Source organism: Rhinopithecus roxellana, chromosome 1 (genome assembly GCF_007565055.1).
Source record: "Rhinopithecus roxellana isolate Shanxi Qingling chromosome 1, ASM756505v1, whole genome shotgun sequence".
In the NCBI taxonomy this organism is placed as follows: Eukaryota; Metazoa; Chordata; class Mammalia; order Primates; family Cercopithecidae; genus Rhinopithecus; species Rhinopithecus roxellana.
In genome coordinates this window covers 99754364-99773914 of record NC_044549.1, presented here as the reverse complement: position 1 = coordinate 99773914, position 19551 = coordinate 99754364, and the positions used below count along the sequence as shown (strand labels likewise).

Sequence of the window (19551 nt, the reverse complement as noted above, 5' to 3'; positions counted from 1 at the left end):
AACTTACTTTTTGTCCTAGAAGTGGTCAATTCCATATAAGCTGGAAAATAATGATGTATTTATCCACTAATTGGGTACAAGGTTCTAGATGTTAACCTTAAATCTGTCTTATGAACCTTAAGTCTCCTGTATCTTTAATGAACTATTTATTTGCTTGACCCTGGACTGCTACATTACACAACTGTAGCAAAGACATTCACATAGCAGTCTAGAGTTGTGCAGTTTATACTTCCATTGACATATGTGGTGGTCCTGGCCTGATTTATCTATAACTGAGAAATCTATGGTAGATTCTACCACTAAGGTGTGGATTTAAGAATTTCTTTGTACAGTTATATCAAGTTTTGCTTTACATATTTTGAGGCTATTTTAATAGGCACATATAAGTTTAGAACATTCATAGTAAATTAAACTTACCATAATTATCAACTATTCATGTTATCTGTTTCTTCTTTAGTGAGCTTTGTTGGTTGTTTAAAATATTTTGTCCATTTCATCAGAGTTGTCAAAATTAATGACATAAAGCTGTTCATAATATTTATTATAAAGCTGCTCATAATATTTCTCTATTATCATCTTAATATCTGAGGGATCTATAGTAGTATCATCACTGTTATTTCTGATATTAGTAATTTCTGACTTCTCTTTTTTATTCCTGATTAGTCTACCTTGAGGTTTATTTTATTGATCTCAAAGAAACAAATTTTTGTTTTACTGATATTGTCTATTGTTTTTCTGTTTTCCATTGATTACAACTCTGATATTTTTTACTTTCTTCTGCCTATCTTGGGTCTTGGTATTAGGAAAGGAGGAAAGAGTTTGAGGTTACCCCCAAAGAAGTAGACTATGTAGAACTTGCTACTGCATGGTTGTGGTAGAAGAGAGAGAAGGAAATGTCTGAGATGATTCAAACCTTCAGAAATGACCCTTGAAAGTTTTCAGAAGTCAGGAGGAAAGAAAAGATTGTAGGAGATGATATTTAATTTGGTTTTTGATGTATAAAATTTTTGGTGTTCATGGACCATTAGGGTGGAGATGTTGAACACGCAATTATAAATGAAAGTCACAGGTTTTTGCAGGAGGGTCAGAGCTAAAAGGAAAAGAGTGATGATGGAAAACAAAAGGATTAGGAGAATGAATGAGCAATAGAGAAGAGTCACATGCATAGAACATAAGAAGAATCATAGTGATCATACAAGAGGAAAGGGTCCCTGACCAATAAGCATACTTTTGCTGCTACTACTGATTTTTTATCTTAATTTCAGTGCCCCTGTGAAATGCTCTCTTGAATTTCCTCCTTTCCTTACTTCCATCCAGAGGATCACAAGCTAAGCATTAAGATCTACTTACGTGGATTAAGATAATAAAGTGATCTTTATTTTTTCGAATTTCTAATATGTTTTATGCTATATTGCATCCCTGACATAACACATCTCTCTACTTAATTTGGTTTGTTCCTATCAATATTTGAGATAAGTAAAAGAAAAGAAAATTTCACAGGAACTGCTAACATGTATTGGCTTAATGGCATATCCCAACATATTTTCCTTTTTTAAAGAAACCAAATATTGTCTGGTGCTATTTTAGAATTTAGTCATATACTTTTTGAACCACAACTTGTGACATTTTATTTTATTTTTTGCACACGTGAATAGCCAGAAGGCATTTTATTGTATTTGTGACTCTGCATATGTTGTTAGTGTTTATTGCCAAAATAATATCTTACTACTTATTAAGCAAAACTTGAGCCTGGGAAAAATACCATATATGCAGCACTTGTAAATTGCTGTTAATAGTTAAAATGATAATGTAGTAGCAGCATATATACTGCTAAAGAAAATAAACAGACTAAGTTTTGAAGTAATATCTTCTGACCCAGGAACTACAACTTAGGAATTGTGTTAGGGGTAAGTATTGACTCATTTGTCGGGTTTATGATTTTCAGGGAATTGATGCTGATTTCACATCAGAAAAGCATCGAGCAGCTGCAAGAAACCCTTAGACAGAAGCTGCTGAGTGATGATAACTGGAAGGAGAAGGTAATGGTAGCGTGCCTTTCATCAGCATGCAACCTATTTGCTTTTTAAAAATTCTGACCATTTGTCAGAAGACTCTTCCGGATAGATTTATTTGCTTCTATGCACACTTTTGATTCCTTCTGGAATTTCCTAGACCAGACATGCTTATGGAATGTGTCTTTTCCAAAATATTAGACAACATAATGAAAAATAAGCAATGATAACACATTTTGGAATCTTGTAAGATAGCTCTTGGTTCTCATGCAAAAGCGTATCTTTTTGCTTTTAAATATTTTCTTATTTCCTCATCAACTGTCACAATCTACATTTGATCATATTCTTAAAACCAGGGAAATAATTCTTACAACTTCTCTTCTTCTCCTATAAGAAGATGAAAGAATGGAAAATGACTTAGAATTATTTGGTTTTGGACTTTTGACATATATACCCTGACAAAGTAAAATGAATAAGCATTTAGCTTGCTAGTATTTACAGAGAAATGTTTGCTGTTAGAGTACAAAAAAAAAAAAAAAACTGCATTGGTTTTGGTCTTTGGTCTTTTTTGTAGTTTTCAAAGTTTCAACAATGAATAGGTATTACTTTCATAATTTTTTTTTTTTTTTTTTTTTTTTTTTGAGACGGAGTCTCGCTCTGTCGCCCAGGCTGGAGTGCAGTGGCCGGATCTCAGCTCACTGCAAGCTCCGCCTCCCGGGTCCACGCCATTCTCCTGCCTCAGCCTCCCGAGTAGCTGGGACTACAGGCGCCCGCCATCTCGCCCGGCTAATTTTTTGTATTTTTTAAGTGGAGACGGGGTTTCACTGTGTTAGCCAGGATGGTCTCGACCTCCTGACCTTGTGATCCGCCCGCCTCGGCCTCCCAAAGTGCTGGGATTACAGGCTTGAGCCACCGCGCCTAAAATAATAAAAGTAATATTTTAAAAATTGTTAGTCCATACCTTCTCAGGTCATCCACAGCTCTAGTCACTGAGTTAAAAACAGTCATCTTTCTGCCATAAACTTCCAGTACTCCTTGATTGATCCCTGGGCCGTATTCTACACACTGACCCAAAGCATTCCCAACTCATTCTCTTCCGTGACTGGTATCTATGCCTAGCACTGGTCTTCTGCCTTAGTTTTCTTATTATGCCTTAAATTTTCCTCTAGAAATGAAGCTGGTCACCAAAATTCAGATTGTTTGACTGAAGTCGTGACAACTTGTTTGGGTTTTATCAGATTCTTCTCCTTGGGGATTGAACCCCATAACTTGTAACCTCAGCAACAAGCAGTGGCCTCCTTCAAACTAACATCTCTACCAGGAATCCCTCACTCTACCATCCAGCATACTGAAACCCTTTAGGTATTCTTGTTGGCTCAGGACAATTTTAAATTTGTCACTTTCATTTCCAATCTTCAAACAGTTGGTCATACTCAGCCAACAGTAGCCCTCTAAAAATAAGTACCCCTTCCCTTGTCCATCAGGGTACACAGTCAGGATATAGTAAAAATGATCACTGTAACAATAGTACTACATAGACCAAAACAAAATTGGAGAATATGGACTAATGTTGCTATTTGTGTCTCATTCTTATTTTGTTTTATTTTGTAGCATAGGCCTTTTCTTTTCCTTCTTCTCTGAGGCCCAGCTTCTTTAATTCTTTCTTATTTTTATTAGCCTCAGGGTATTCAACTGACAGGTCTGCGCTTACTCACTTTCCCTATTCTTACCAATCTATGTGTAAAAATTGAAAAAGAAGATTATCAGCCCTATTTTGTATAATCCAAAATATTCAAATTAGAACAATGAAAGATTGTTTATCCATCCAACTGATAGAATAGTTTAACACTGTGGTTAAGATCTAGTGAGATCGTCTCTCATACCTACTCTTTAAGGGACTAGAAATTAAAGCAACCTTTTTGGAAAGCAGTTTGTCAATATGTACCAAGATATTGTAAACTTCCCATGTTTTGACTCAGAAATTTTACTAATGGAATTAATGTGGATAGAGATTCAGAGAGTCATTCCGCTTCTCAAACTCCTGAGCTCCTTCTCTTAGTATGATGGAGTAAATTTTCCTGCTTTTGTTTTCGTAGAAATTCCCATCTCCATATTCATACTCCACTAGGGGTTTTTGGATACATTTCACTGGAGAAAAAGTCTCTGTTTATGATCCCCTCTAGTACTTCTGTTCACTGTACCCTGTCTTGAGGTGCTAACAGAGTAGAACAAGTTAGTGTTAGCATCTGACATATAAAAGCATTTATGTTCTTGCTTTATGCTATTAAGTTAATTTGGTGGTAAAAATAATTCTATATAATATTCTATAAGTTCTTGCTAGGACCATGATATCTTTCTAATGAATTAATTATATTGCAGAGGTATTTTGGCATGTATAATTTTCTATAGTATAAATGGACATTTCATTTGGTTGAAAGGACATGACTTCTTGTTAATAAATGTTATAATTTAGCTAGCAGTAAATCAAGATCCAGACCAGGAAAGCAAAGGACTAATAATTATGCCTTGGCTATGTTAGCTATTGAGACTATGAATAAAAAGTTATCTAAAAGTCTTCTCATGAGAAAGGAGAATCATTAATATGACATTGTCATCTCTTTCTTGGGTCACTGTGCCTTTGCCAAAGAATGAAATGTTCTTTTCACAAATATATAATACACATATTAAAATAAACTTCATAGATTAAATGGTTTTAATATGTAAAAAAGTAGATGGCAATTTGTGTCTGTGCTTAATTATTTTAGAGTATGTAAAAAGCACATAATAAGATCAATAGTTGCTATGCAACAAGGATGGCACATTTTTAAATAACTACATATTTACTAATTGTCATGGATTTTTATTTATTTCAAGTATTACTACTTGAAGAAAGCAAATTAATGTGCATGCTGAACCTTTAAAATTGGTTTTAAATTTACAATGTTGTTACTATTTAGTTAAAATTTTGTAATTAAAAAAATAGCCACACTGCTTACATAATCAACTCGCATTATTTAATCACTATCACTTTTTAGTGCAATAAGCAGATTCTAAGCAAATATTTTCTTAGATTATCATCAAGACATCATACTTAAGAACATTTTAGAATTAATGACCTCATTTAAAATAGTACATAGAGCTTAAATTTAGAATTTAGAACTAATGACCTCATTTAAAATAGTACATAGAGCTTTTGAGAAACCAGTAGTTAAACAAACAAAAACCTTATTTCTTGACAGAAGCAACTAGATTGAGAGTGAAAATGCAGGTGAGAAAAGTTTACTTCAAGAAATAGTCAATTTTCAATTTTGAAGGAAAGCAAAAAAAAAACCTCAAATTAGTTTTCAAAATTGAAGAACCAAATGACCTAATAATTCCTAATGTATTTTAGTATGCTATTATTAAAATTAAAACGGATAATTTCTGACATACAAAATGTGACACAGATGATGTTGTTATTTATAAAATATCAATTTTTTTTTTTTTTTTTTTTTTTTTTTTTTTTTGAGACGGAGTCTCGCTCTGTCACCCAGGCTGGAGTGCTGTGGCCAGATCTCAGCTCACTGCAAGCTCCGCCTCCCGGGTTCACGCCATTCTCCTGTCTCAGCCTCCCGGGTAGCTGGGACTACAAGCGCCGCCACGTCGCCCGGCTAGTTTTTTGTAGTTTTTAGTAGAGACGGGTTTTCACCGCGTTAGCCAGGATGGTCTCGATCTCCTGACCTCGTGATAATTTATGCATAATAAACATGGATCAAAGGAATATTGAGGACATGCTTTAATTTTAATATTTTTTAAAATGCAGTTTTAGAAATTGAATTAATAAAATCTGAAAATTTTGGGTCAGGAGTGGCCAGTAGAGATCATCTCATAAACCACTAATCTAGATAACAAAAATTATCTCTATTAATAATATAATTTTCATTATTATGACATTATTATTTCCATTTTGCACGTTACAAAAAAGACTTAGAGAAGTTGAGTAATTTACTAAAGCTATAAAGGCAGGGAATTGAGCTGAGAATCAACTTTCATGTATCTAAATACAAAGTTCCATATTTCTGCATTTGGCCAAGATGAAGTGACAGGGACCAAATTTACCCTCCTACCTAAAACAAATAAAACAGTGAGGAAAAGATAGAAAACAATGGTTTCAAGACATTGGACATCTGGCAATGAAAGACAGTGATTCTTGAAAACAGAAGACAAACAAGGTGAGCCCTGTGATTGCCATAACTTAGTGTCCTGAAAGACATTTCAGGTCATGGTGCAGGGAGTGGGAATCTAGTTTGAGCTTGTCAGATTCTTTGAGTGGAGGAAACCTTGCAGAGTCCTGGGAGATCATGGTGGCTAAAGTTCACGGATTGTGTTCACAGGAGAGAGAGCTGCACAAAGGAAGAACACTGGAGATCTACAAAGAGTCCCGCCTTGCATATGTTTATGATCAAAGTGTACGTGTGGGAAAAGCACACAAAGCCAAGGACAGACCAAGCCAGAGAGAGTATTGAATACTCACACATTGCCAGTGATTTGCATTTCTATCAGCCAGACTGGAAAACCTGTAATTTATAAGGCCCTGGGTAGAGTGCTCAAAAGGGTCTTGCATCACAAGTTGAGAATAATTAGCCCTAGATGAAATGCTGATTTGATTCTGCCTAATACATTTTAAAAGGCAGACCTAAAATAATCAAGCTGATTTCAAGAAACTTAACTGCATCCTAGGACAGAGCTCAAGAATATTCATAGGAATACAAAAATATCTAGCACCAAACAAGGTAAGTTACAGCCTTGGAAATATACAACAAAATAGGGCTCAAAATGAAAAGAAATATCAGTAAATAAAAACTGACCTAGAATGAAAAGAAATATCAGTAAATAAAAACTGAAGCAGAAGTGGGAATTAGCAGAAGAAACATTAAAACAAATATGATAACTGTATTCCATATACCCAAAAGCTAAAGAAAAAATTGACCATGTTAAGTAGAGAAATAGAAGATAAAAAAGACCAGTTACTGAATTTTGAGAGACGACAACTAGATTATCTGAAATTAAAAGTACACTGGATTGGATTGATGGCAGAATAGACATTCCAGAAGAAAAGTTTAGTGAACTTGAAGATGCAGCAATAGAAAAACTTTTTAAATAAAACAAGATAGACTCCAAAACAAAACAAACAAACAACTCAAAAAGAACATCAGTGAGCCATGAGACAGATTCAAGAGGCCCAATATATCTGTAATTGAAATTCCTGAAGGACAAGAGACAGAAGAGGGAACAGAAAAAAAAAAAAGGAAGAAATAATGACTGAAAGTTTTACAAATTTAATGAAAACTAAACACCCATAGTTTTAAGAAGCTCAATAAGCCTCAGGCCCAAGAAACCAAGTGCACCAAGGGAAATTATAATCCAGTTGTCCAAAACAGTAATAAAAAGAAATATTTTAAAGCAGCTGGATTTTTTTAAAGACATTATATAGAGAGGAAAGAAGACAGCAGATTTTTTTTTTTTTAATCAGAAACAATGCAAGCAAAAAAAGTAGGATTGAAAGTACTAAAAGAAAGTTAGGGGAGCAATGAGGAAAGCTGTCAACCTAGAATTCATACCAAGTGAAAAAATCTTTCAAATATGAGAGTAAAATGGAGACCTCTTCAAAAAGCACTGAAAAAATGTATTACCAATAGACCCACACTATAAAAAATGTTCAAAGAAGTCTTTTAGTCAGAAGGAAAGCTATACGAGATGGAAATATGGATCTACACAGAGGAACGTAGAAACCCAGAAATGGTAACACTGTGGATAAAGATATGGGGTTTTCTTCATTATTTAAATTTTTAAAAATATAATTGATGAGATTTATAACATAGAAGCAAAATATATGACAATAATAACACAATGGCTGAGAGGATAGAAGTGGAAATATATTATTACTGTGAGATTCTTATACAATATGTGTAGTGATAATATCATTAGAAAGTAGACTATTGAATTAAGGACATATTCTCCAAACCCTAAAATTATAGCTAATAATCCAATAAAGGAGACAAAATTGAATTTTAAATACCAGTCCTAAAAAAGACAGGAAAATAAGGGAAAGAGAAAAAATATGAGATGGGCCAAATGGAAAACATAGCAAGATAGTAGATTTAAAGCTAATTATATCAATAATCACTTTAAATGGAAATGATCTAAACCAGAGATCAGCAAACTTTTTCTATAAAGGACCAGTTAATATTTTTGGTTTTGTATGACATACAGTCTCTGTCACAACCATTCAACCCTGCCATTGTAACATATAAAAGAAACCATAGACAATATGCAAATGAATGGGCATGGCTGAATTTAGTCTGTAGGCCATAGTTGGCTAAGCTCTGGTCTAAATATTCTATTAAAAAGGCAGAGATGTTTATCTTGGGTAAAAAATGCAACACCTTACTATATGTTGCCTATAAGAAATGTACTTTAGGATGTGAGGAAGATCTGACTGTGACATCTGTCACACCCTGTTGATTGCCAGGGTTGATCTGGCTGATCTGGCTGGCTAAGCAGGTGTCCCCATTCTCCCTTACTGCTTTACATGTGACCTTCTTGAAGCTACACATGTTCTGGTGGAAGAGGATGACCTTTCTTGATAGAGGAGGACCATTCTTCTGTAAAGGGTATACGAGTAGCTGTGCTCCTCCCCTGCTAGAACTTCTAAATAAGCTCTCAAGAAATGCACTTTACTATAAAGACACCATGGATTAAAAGTAAAGAATGGAAACACAAATCAAAAGAAAACTGGAGGTCAGGCGCAGTGGCTCACGCCTGTAATCCCAACACTTTCGGAGGCCGAGGCGGGCGGATCACGAGGTTAGGAGATCGAGACCATCCTTGCTAACATGGTGAAACCCCATCTCTACCAAAAATACAAAAAAAAAAAAAAAAAAAATTAGCTGGGCGTGGTGGCGGGCGCCAGTAGTCCCAGCTACTCAGGAGGCTGAGGCAGGAGAATGGCGTGAACCTGGGAGGTGAAGTGAGCAGAGATCGCGCCACTGCACTCCAGCCTGGGCGACTGAGCGAGACTCCGTCTCAAAAAAAAAGAAAGCTGGAGTAGCTATATTACTATCAGGCAAAGTAGATTTCAGAGCAAAGAAATCAGAATACTTAATATTTTGCTAGGATTAAAGAAAGATATTTAATAATGACAAAGGGGTCAGTTCACAAGGAGGACATAATAACCCTAAATGTTCATTCACTTAATAACAGAGCTTACAAATACATGAAGCAAAAACTGATAGAACTGTAAGGAGAAATAAATTCACTAATTAGAGCCTAAGATATCAATTCCTTTTCTCAATAATTGATAGAAAAATAGCCAGACAAAGAGTAAGGATTTATACAATGGAAAATGGTATACATTTATTAACAGATACATTGAACAATATCATTAACAAACTTGACCTAAATGGTATCTATGGGATTCTCAATTTGACAGCACAATACACATTTTTCTCAAGTGCACATGACCTTTTACCAAAATCGACATATTTTGGCTTATAAATAAGTCTCTAAGTTTAAAAGGATTCACGACAAGTATTTTCTCTGACCATAATTAAATAAAATTAGAAATCATTAGCAGATCTGGACAATCCTCAAATATTTTGAAACTAAATAAATACCAAGTCCATTCCCTGAGCCCACTATGCTGTATAGATGTAGGGGTAGAGGGGACAGGTTACATGAAAAAAAACTAAACACATTGAGCTATAGAGTTCACCGGCAACACCTAAGTATACATATCCTTTCCACCTTGTAGTTGCTCTGTGATCTTGGTGAAGTTACTCACTTCTCTTAGCTTATTTCTTAATCTAGACAGTGGGAGTAATACTTCTTTTATTATATGTTATTCTCAGAGTTGTTGTAAGAATTAAAAGAGTTAATATATAGAAAGTGTCCTATAGCATACCACCCTAGCTTGTATTCATTTACTCAGTGAACATTCTCTCCTTCCATCCTAAGTTCACACAGTTCTTGACAGGATTTGACCTGCAGCCTACATATTCTGATTCCTTAGCATTCATTTTTCAACTTTAAATTCTGTTTCGAATAATCATCTGCTTTTATTATTTATTCAGTAGCTATTTCAGAAATAATCTGAAGTACTGTAATAATTTGCAATCAGTATTTTTTTGTAAAATAGTATAATAATTTATTTTAGGAGATATATCTTTAAAAATTATGTATGCATATCAAATATAAGCAAATTATTTGATTCCTACTTTGGCAACTAAAATTCCCATTGGTTTTAAAAGTATCATTGAGTAATAAATGGTCAAACATGGTGTTTGGCTCCATGTTCAATAACAAAATGATAATAACAAAGTCAACCACAAACATCTCACTTGGAAAATAGTGAAAAGGCAGTATTTTGCATATTGGTATAAGATACAGATTTTATAAAATACTAATTATGCATTTCAACAACAAATACAAAAGAAATGTAAAAACAATGCTCTGAATGCTCTGGAGTCATCTGGAGGCCTTCACTGAGGAGATGGAGTTTGAGCTAGAAGAGGATACAGATAAATAAAAAACAAAAATAATTAAAACCTAGGATGTGTACAAAAGTAATAATTGATTTTACTTTGTGTGAATCTTCAGTTAATATTACTCCTGCTTTTTTAGAAATCATAATTTTCCCCTTATCAAAATTACTATTAGTTATTGTATAAAGTGGTTCATGCTTTATATGTACGCCATCAACAAATTTATTCTTTTTGCTCAAACATCGCTCCTGTCATCTAAAATACTTTAAATTATCAGCTCATATCAACATTTAAAAATAAAAACATGGCAAGTTGGCATGAATGCACCTACTCAAAGGCAAATAATACACCCCTTAAGCAAATCATTGTGTTTATGGGCTCATCATTTTGTTCAAACTAATCAGATCATGAAGGAACCAGTAATCTCATTTCTCTGTGCTAACTCGTCAACACATTCAGATGGCTCTTAGCATCCCATTGCAGCTTTCCTAAATGTTGGAAATCCCATGTGAAGCTCATCACTTTGCTTCTCTTTCTCAGATTGTGCAAATTAAAAATCAAGCTAGCAATAGTCAATCATTCTTCTCCCCTTTGTCTACAGTGCATGTTCTTTCCCACTGACCATATACTTATTCCTTCCTTGTTTTCTCTCTTTACCTACAGTAGTTCAAGGAATAGTTCAGGGGCAAGAAGATCTTGCTTTCTAACTCAGGTAAAACAAAGCATTCAACTCATTCAAGCCATCAGCTATCACCTTTTCTTCCCTGAATACTTCATTTCAACTTCATCAAAGGAACCCTGCTGATTTTCTAAGTGACCTCATCTCCATAATAATTTTTGAAAACTTTTTTTAAAGATTCTTCTAAAGTCCTTCTGTCATCTAATTTTTGTCTTATTCCACCAAGTTTGCATATATTCTCACTGTCTTAATTTGAGCAATCAGTCCATATTTGGAAAGATGTCGTTTTGTCCTAAAATAGCTATTGAACTCTACTAATTAACCACACAAGATTTTTAAAAATACTTGATATCTTAGTACCTCAATACACATTTTCTTGAGCTTCTCAAAATAACTTGTTGCTTTTTTACTAATAGTCTCAGGGCATCTTATGAATGATTAATGCTTATATTATTCACTTATTATTGATTACAATTAACAATTATTAAGAACTATGTGACTATTATTTATTAATAATTAATAATTGAATGTTATTGATTATTGACTTTTATATTAATATTATACCTTCCAATTTTTCCAAATGTTTTACATTTGGTTTCTCTTTTCATATATTCTTGACTTATCTATGCCAGTGTGGTCAAAGCACTGTGATCAAATGAGAAAAGTAGTGGCAGTCAGACTGGAGGAATCCAGGACTGCCACCATATACAGTGTTTAAGTTGCAGCCTGCACCAGGCCAAGGCAGCAAAGGGAGCTGGAATCTAGCCTGTACTCTGCTCATCAAGTCCTATGCCTGGCATGAGACTGTTTTCATCTAAGGAAGGGGTGCTTTGTCAGTTTACACAAAGGTGTCATATGTGCTAGTAGTGGCCCTGTAAAAGGTCATATACAGGCGTTTTGATATATTAATGCCTTGAGAAACCACGAAGAAGGAATTTTAAAAATCTAATTTATACTTTGTAAAGAATACTGTGCTGTGTGTCATAGCATGGGTTGGAGCGAAGCAGGAGTGAAAGTGAGGCGGTCAGGAAGTGATGGTGGCCAGAGCTAGGTGATCGGGAAGTGCTGATGAAAGTTGAGACATAGAGAAATGGATGCAAAGCATCTTTTGAAGGTAAAATGAACAGGATTTTGTGTTGGATTGGGTGGGGAGGGTAAAGGAGAGAGGTGTGAAAGATGATGTTCCAGTTGCTGACTTGAGTAACTAGATGAATGGTAGAGCTGTGTCCTGAAATAAGGGGGAGAAACAGGCTATGGGAAGAGTGTAGTTACGAGATTTGTGGGTCATACAATTCGTTGGAGGCACCTGTGAATTATCTAAATGGCTACCGGGAGGCAAAGTGGATTTACGTACCTGAAATTCAAAAGAATGTCTTCTTTTTTTCTGAGTGCCCCTGAGACTTTCTTTGTCTTCAACAGTCTGAGAGCAGCCCATCTGAGTAATTCCGTAATTCTGTAATGTTGCTAAAAGATCATCAGTAGCCTATTATCCCAAACAATCCAGAAGTTTATTTTGAAAGAGCCAAAATCCAATACTGTGTAAACATAATTACTTTCCCTTAAGGCAGATGCTCAATCTTATACCCAGTACAATAAAACCAATTGACCCCACACTGGGGCTAGTCTTCCATCTAGTATTTTATTTAATGTAAAGGACTTTCCTTAACTTTCTTAGCAAAATTTGTGTCCTTGTACCCTGATTTCATTGTTCCCTTGAGAAATTTAGGTTGATCTCTTTCCTTGTCTTGGTGGCCTAAATCACACAGTCACAATCAGTTGTGAGTTTTTCCTCCCAATTTACCTGGCTTTATCCTTTCTTAGAGTTTATAATCCTGGCACAGTGTAAGCCTAGAGCCAGCCTGTCACTGGGATTGCCTTCTCCAGTCTCTCTAGATGAACTCCCAGGAGTGAATTACTCCAGTACTCGTAGATTTGTTCTCTTTCTTGTTTCAGTAGGCAGAGCCAAAACCAATGGTTCAAAACCACATGGAGAGAGATGTTGGCTCAACTACAGGAAAAACTGCTTAATGCTTAGTGCTGTCTGAAAATGGAAATGCCTTCTAGGGAAGGAGTGAGTTATAGTTTCTGGAGGTGTGAGGCACCCAGCAGTCAGTCATTTAGTATGGAGTCAGTAGTAGAGACTGAAGGGTCAGAGTGTGGAAGTACTCTCCACTGACTATTAAATTCCTACTCATGTTAGAGCTTTACACAGAAGCTTTGCCTCCTTTAATCCTCATAACAACCCCTAAGGGAACTAGTTATAACCCTACCAGGAAGGGTTATAGTCACAGACTTAAGATCACTCAGTTAGCAAGTAGCAGAGCCAGGATTAAGAGCCAGGATTTAAACTTAACTTCATCTGCATCCAGATTTCTTGCTTATTCTTTCCACAATTCATGGAAACATGAGAGATTGAATTAGGGGATTTCTAAGGTCCCTTCTAGCATTATGATGCTATCTGAGTCAAAGTATGGATACAGATGCTCTTCACCTTTCAGTGGAGTTACATCCTGATAAACCCATCATAAATTCAAGGTATTGTAAGTCAAAAATGGGTACTCTGTAGACATGATGGAATGTGAAAACACAGTATCTAAAAAATACTGGCAACACAGTACATACACTGTATAGTATCAGTTGTTTGCCCTCATGAGCACATGGCTGACTGGGAGCTGCGGCCCATGACACTGCCTAACATCCCAAGAGAGTATCATACTGTGTATCAACGGCCCAGGAAAAGATCAGAATTCAAAATTTGAAGTATAGTCTCTACTGAAAATGCATATTGCTTTCTCACCATTATAAAGTCAAAAAATCAGAAGTCAAACCATTGTAAGTTGAAGACCATCTGTACAGGCATTACTGACTCTTTTCCTTTAATCATCCTTCCCACTTTAGTCACATTAAAATGACAATCTGTGACTCCAAAACTTTCTATGACCTCCATCAAGAAAGGGCCACTTGAAAAATCAACATTTGTACTTTGTATTCCCTCTGAGTTGCTGGCAAGGACTGAGTTCACAGTATAAATGAGCAAGTAACTAGGCTTTTAGTATTTCTGAAAACTGTCATATAGTTCTAACTCCTCTGCTAATTTTTCAGGTCTTAGAAGGTGGTGGAATATTTGGCACAAGGTCAGTTTTTCTGGCCCAAGTTTTAAGTCACATAATTTTTTAGAATTTTAAAAATAGTTTAATTAAAAATTTAATGTCAGAACATATTAAAACTTAAGAGTTTGAAAATAAGCTTAATGTACTTATTTTAAGGTAAAGTGGTTTTACATATGTTTTAAATGCCATTTCTAGATTGAAGCAGAACTTGCCAAGGAAAGGGCCCAACACTTGGTTGAATTTGAAGAGCAAGCTCTTCTCTTTAAGGAAGAAACAAAACTGCAACTTGATATTGAAAAAGAAAAACACCAAGATATAATCCGAAAGTATAAGAAAGAACAAGAGGAACTACAAATGAAGGTCTGTAATTATGACGTTCATCATTATTTAACAGATTTGAAACTGCAGATGTTGTATATTTCGCCTTAGAACACTATGGTATTTATGATTCCAGTAGCTTTCACTCATGGTCACTGTGTCTTGGTTTTAACCATGCAGGTAAGATGGTTTGGCTAATTCTCCAGAATGGATAACTGAGATAAGTTATACAAGCGTGTAATCCAGCTATGTATGGATTTTTTCTACCAGAATAAACTTATTTTTTAAACATCATAAATTATATGCCTAAAATTTAGTATGGCTAGATATTTCAACACCTCAAATACCCAATATCAAAAGATAATGAGGTATTTTACATAATTAAAATTTTCCCAACAACTAAAGCATATACCCTTTCATTGCAGATATTTTTCATTCTCAACATTTCTGAATGAAGAGAAATATTTTTAAAATGTAATCGTATCTTCCTAAATTTCTTAAACAGTATGTTCTAAATACTAAAGGTTTTGTTAAAGTTTTCCTGTTTTTATAGGACTTGAGTGTAGAGTGTGTATGTGCATATCTGTATTAATCAAGACCTAGTGGGGAAATAACATTTTGAATACATACATAAAGACTCTGTGTTAATTAAGCATCAGACAAGACCTAATGGTTTCTACATTTGTGTACAGGAGGTATGGTACATCCATTTCAGTAGTCCATTGTGAACAACAGGCAGCACCAGCTACATGTGTACAACCAGTGCAATAGCACATGGTCCCACACTCAGAAAGGTCTCATGCTTTGGATTTAATGCTCTGCAGATACTACCTTGAAATTCTTAATAAGCTAACTGGGCATAGTGGCTCATACCTATAATCCTAGCACTTTGAGAGGCCCAGGCAAGAGGATCACTTGAGGCCAGGCATTCAAGACCAGCCTGGACAACATAACAAGACTCTGTCTCTATTTAAAAAAAAAAAAAAAAAAAAAAAAGATTTAATTAGCCTAGTGTGATGGTTCATACCCATAGTATGTTCATACCACTTAATACCCTGGCTACTTGGGAGGCTGATACATGAGGTTCACTTGAACCCAGGAGTTCAAGACCTCTGTGAGCTATGATCACACCACTGTACTTCAGACTGGGCAAACAGAGTGAGACCCCTTCTCTAAAAGAAAAAAAAATTCGTGGTGATTTTTATCTTTGAACTTGTGTTTTGTAAGTGAAATCCTACTGGGGCAATGGAGCATGTGCCACAAGCTTACAGCCTTGGCTCCCCCAAGGTTCTGCCTCCCCTAGAGGGTTCTCACCTCTTGCTTCCTGGCTTCTGATGCCCCAGGCTCCACTGAGTCTCCCCCTTTCTTCCTGCTCTCACTCTGTGACTGCTGTTGCAGCCCTGGGTGGTTCAGGATCCCATCAGCAGGAGAATGCAGACAGGCAAGCTGGAACTTGCCAGATGTTACAGTTTCTCAAAAGAAGTCATAAATCCACATTTTGTAAGTGAAACCTCCTGATCTTTAAATGTTGACTGACTTTTAAAAAATAAAAACATATTTGTGGTTATGTGAACCTCTTCTCCCAAGGATAACTTCCTTCATTTCAATGTCAGCTCTCCTCTGGGTGATGGAAACCACTGTACAGACCTGACAGTGACCTTCTTCCCTCCTGGATTAATTGAAGATAATAGAATATTAATTTATAAAATTATGAACTATGGTGAAGAGACTTCTCACACAAGTTATTCTTTCTGTAAATTTAACATTTGAAACAAATTTTGGATACACAACTCTTTTTATGTAATAGTTCACAAAGTCCTTGGAACCTTGGTCTGTGAATGTTTTCCAGATTCTTAGTGGGCTAGTTTCTTGTTGTGCTAATATTTATAACATGACAATAATTGAGCGTAAGTAATAAGGATATGTTCCATTAGAAGCAGCTCTTGTTTTGTTGTTTTGTTTTTTAAGGAGAAAGAAAACAAGAGGTCTTTTCCTTTCTAAAGACTTTCATGCTATGAGGAAAAACTTCTCCAAGTTATTCTCTCATTCATTTATCTAGAGGTACCACCTTGAGAAGCAGTACATTTTCAGAATATTCAGGTGTTTTCTACAACTGTGCTATCCATCATGGTAGCCACCTGTGGCTATGAAAGTTTCCATTAAATTAATTAAAATTAAATACAATTTAAATTCAGTTCTTTGGTCACATTAGTCGTATTTCAGGTGCTCAATAGTCAATACTCTTTTTTGAGAGCTATGGTTAGAGTATTTACACCATGGAAATTAGATACAATCTTGCTTTTTTTTTTTTTTTTTTTTGAGAGTCAGTTGTTAAACATTTACCAGCACTGTCAGTAGTCACATGTGCCTAGTGACTACCATATTGGATAGCATAGAATATTTCTAACACCACAGAAAGCTCTGTTGGGCAGTACTATTCTGGAAGGCATAGTATCTGGAGTTTCTCCCGCCATTATTTACAAAAAAGAAAAAAAAATATGTCAAAGAAAAATTTATTGGTATACTTAGGGTAAAGTATAACTTTAGTGCTCCCCTCCTTGCATTCCCCAAAAATCAGGCATTTTGAGATCCCAAAGCCAACCTAGTTAGGTCCAGACAGGCCCCTGATCTATTTGTCAAGACTTGAACTGAGGCTGGGCACAGTGGCTCACACCTGTAATCCCAGCACTTTGGGAGGCTGAGGCAGGAGGATTGCTTGAGCCCAGGAGTTTAAGAACAGCCTTGGCAACATAGAGAGACACCATCTCTACAAAAAATAAAAAATTACCAGGCGTGGTGGCATGAGTCTGTGATCCAGCTACTGGAGAGGCTGAATTGGGAGGATCGTTTGAGCCCAGGAGGTCAAGGCTGCTGAGAGCCATGATTACACCTCTGCACCACTGCGCTCCAGCTTGGCAACAGAGCAAGACCCTGTCTCAAAAAAAAGACTTGTCCTATCCTTTGTAGCTTAATATAGTCACAGAAGTTTATGTATTTCCAAAAATTCCCAAGTGATTAGTGTGATGCTGTTTTAAGTAGAAAAATAAATGTTTTAGTCTTTTAAAAAGAAAATCTTGAAGGCCTGCATGTCATGGGTTTGTTTTCATCTGATCAAGTGAGTACACTGATTAATGAGAATAAACCTCTTAAAAACCATAAGAATTCTGTGGTTACCTAGAAACTATCGCCTACAAACTAATATGAGATTTATCTTACAGATATCTGACTTAATCACAGGCGCTACGAGAGATCTAAGACAGGAAGTGACCGCTCTTAGAGAAAAACTTAACGAATCCCATATTCGGTACACTGAAGAATCTGAGTCAAAGGAAAAAGAAATTGAAAATCTTAAAAATTTGGTTGCTCGCTTGAAGAAGGAAATTGACAGTAATGATTCAGTTTCAGAAGACTTGAGGAAGGAAATGAAACGGAAGTCAGATGAACTGAAAAGAGTAATGCTGGCTCAAACACAACTGATAGAGCAATTTAACAAGTCCCAGGAAGAGGTAGGAAGCAGATAGTGGTACCTTTGCAATTAATCAAAGAGCACATATTCTTTCAACAAACAAACAAAAATGTGAAAGGCAGCTTAGTTTCCTGGAAAGAGCCCTGGAATGTTAGTCTGACCTAAGTCACATCCTGGTGCTCTGTCCTTAACTTTAGGCAGTCACTTAGCCTCTCCAGATCTGGCTTTCCCTTAAACTACATAATCTCTAAAAGTTTTCTTGGCACCCAGTTCTTTCTTGCAAATAACTATTTTAAGCCTCTAAGACTAGGAATCTTTTTATGTTTATGTCTTATTTGTTTTAACGTTAAATCTTTGGCAAATAAACTTTTAGAGCACTTTCTGCATACTTAAAAAAAATTAGACTGTCTTTTAAATACAATTTTACCATAGGTTTTTACCTTCCTATCAATGTAAACTTAATAAGGTAATAGGCATGCATCAGTTTTCTTTCTTATGTATGCTTGATTATTTCAGTGATGTTTTTCATTCAAACTGCAGTAGACTTATTTTTATTTGAAAACATTTTTCAAAGTATCATGTCTGAACTATTGAACAGTTTAGAAATAGTGAAACAATTCATCTGTTCTCTAATCACCAATATCATATCACATTACAATATTTGATCCCTTTGATGACAGTATAGCAAATAAAGGCAAATGGAGGAAGATTCTGAATGTTGCTGAGAAGTAATATTTTTGTTGGTTTGATTGACATCAATAAAGGCATGAAAGGAAAGCGCTAATAGCAGTATCGATTATTAACAATTAAATATGCCGTGGTCTTGCTGTAGTTAAATTATCAGTCAAAATAGAAAGTTTACATCATCATTGTAATTATGTAATCATGAAGTGAACCTATTACAACGAAGTTATAAATTTAAAATAAAATATGGAATAGACAGAATACTAGATCAAGAATAATGCCTAAAACAACTCTATAAGTAGAAATTATTTACATGTCACAAATGAGGAAGAGACTGAAGAAAGCTGAATAATTTCCATAAGGTCAGATAGCTTGGTGGAGCTAAGATTCAAATTCGTATCTCTATGATATGATGTTTCCTCTTTTGGGAAACCTAGTTCTTATTATTCTGCTTCTGTATTTCACAGTGACTACAGACTTAGTTAACATCTCCAGGGACTCAATTTTCTTTTAGTATTATAATTAAGACAAAAAGATGATGAAGTGTCTCTTGTTGTTACACAGCAGCACAGTCCCCCCAGCGAAGGAAGCCGCACCCCCAGTTTAGGCAGGAGTAAGGTGGAAGAGCACACATGGACTTAGCTCCACTGGAGAAACCCTGAGAAAGAGAGATGTGATGTTGATTTGCCTCAAATGCGACAGCAGTAGTGATTCTCTAGAGGAGGGAAGCGGGGTAAAAGACAGAAAGGTCAAGGCCAAC

The 19551-nt window shown here is 35.5% G+C and overlaps 1 protein-coding gene across 1 annotated transcript in view; it reads left to right on the top strand.

The window, feature by feature from the left end:
* LEKR1 (leucine, glutamate and lysine rich 1) overlaps positions 1-19551 on the top strand; it is a 238078-nt gene that overhangs the window by 195696 nt on the left and 22831 nt on the right. The window contains exons 10-12 of the mRNA XM_010365905.2: positions 1946-2039; positions 14519-14683; positions 17860-18147. Of these exons, the coding sequence (XP_010364207.2) occupies positions 1946-2039; positions 14519-14683; positions 17860-18147 (547 nt within the window). The remainder of the gene's footprint in view (positions 1-1945; positions 2040-14518; positions 14684-17859; positions 18148-19551) is intronic.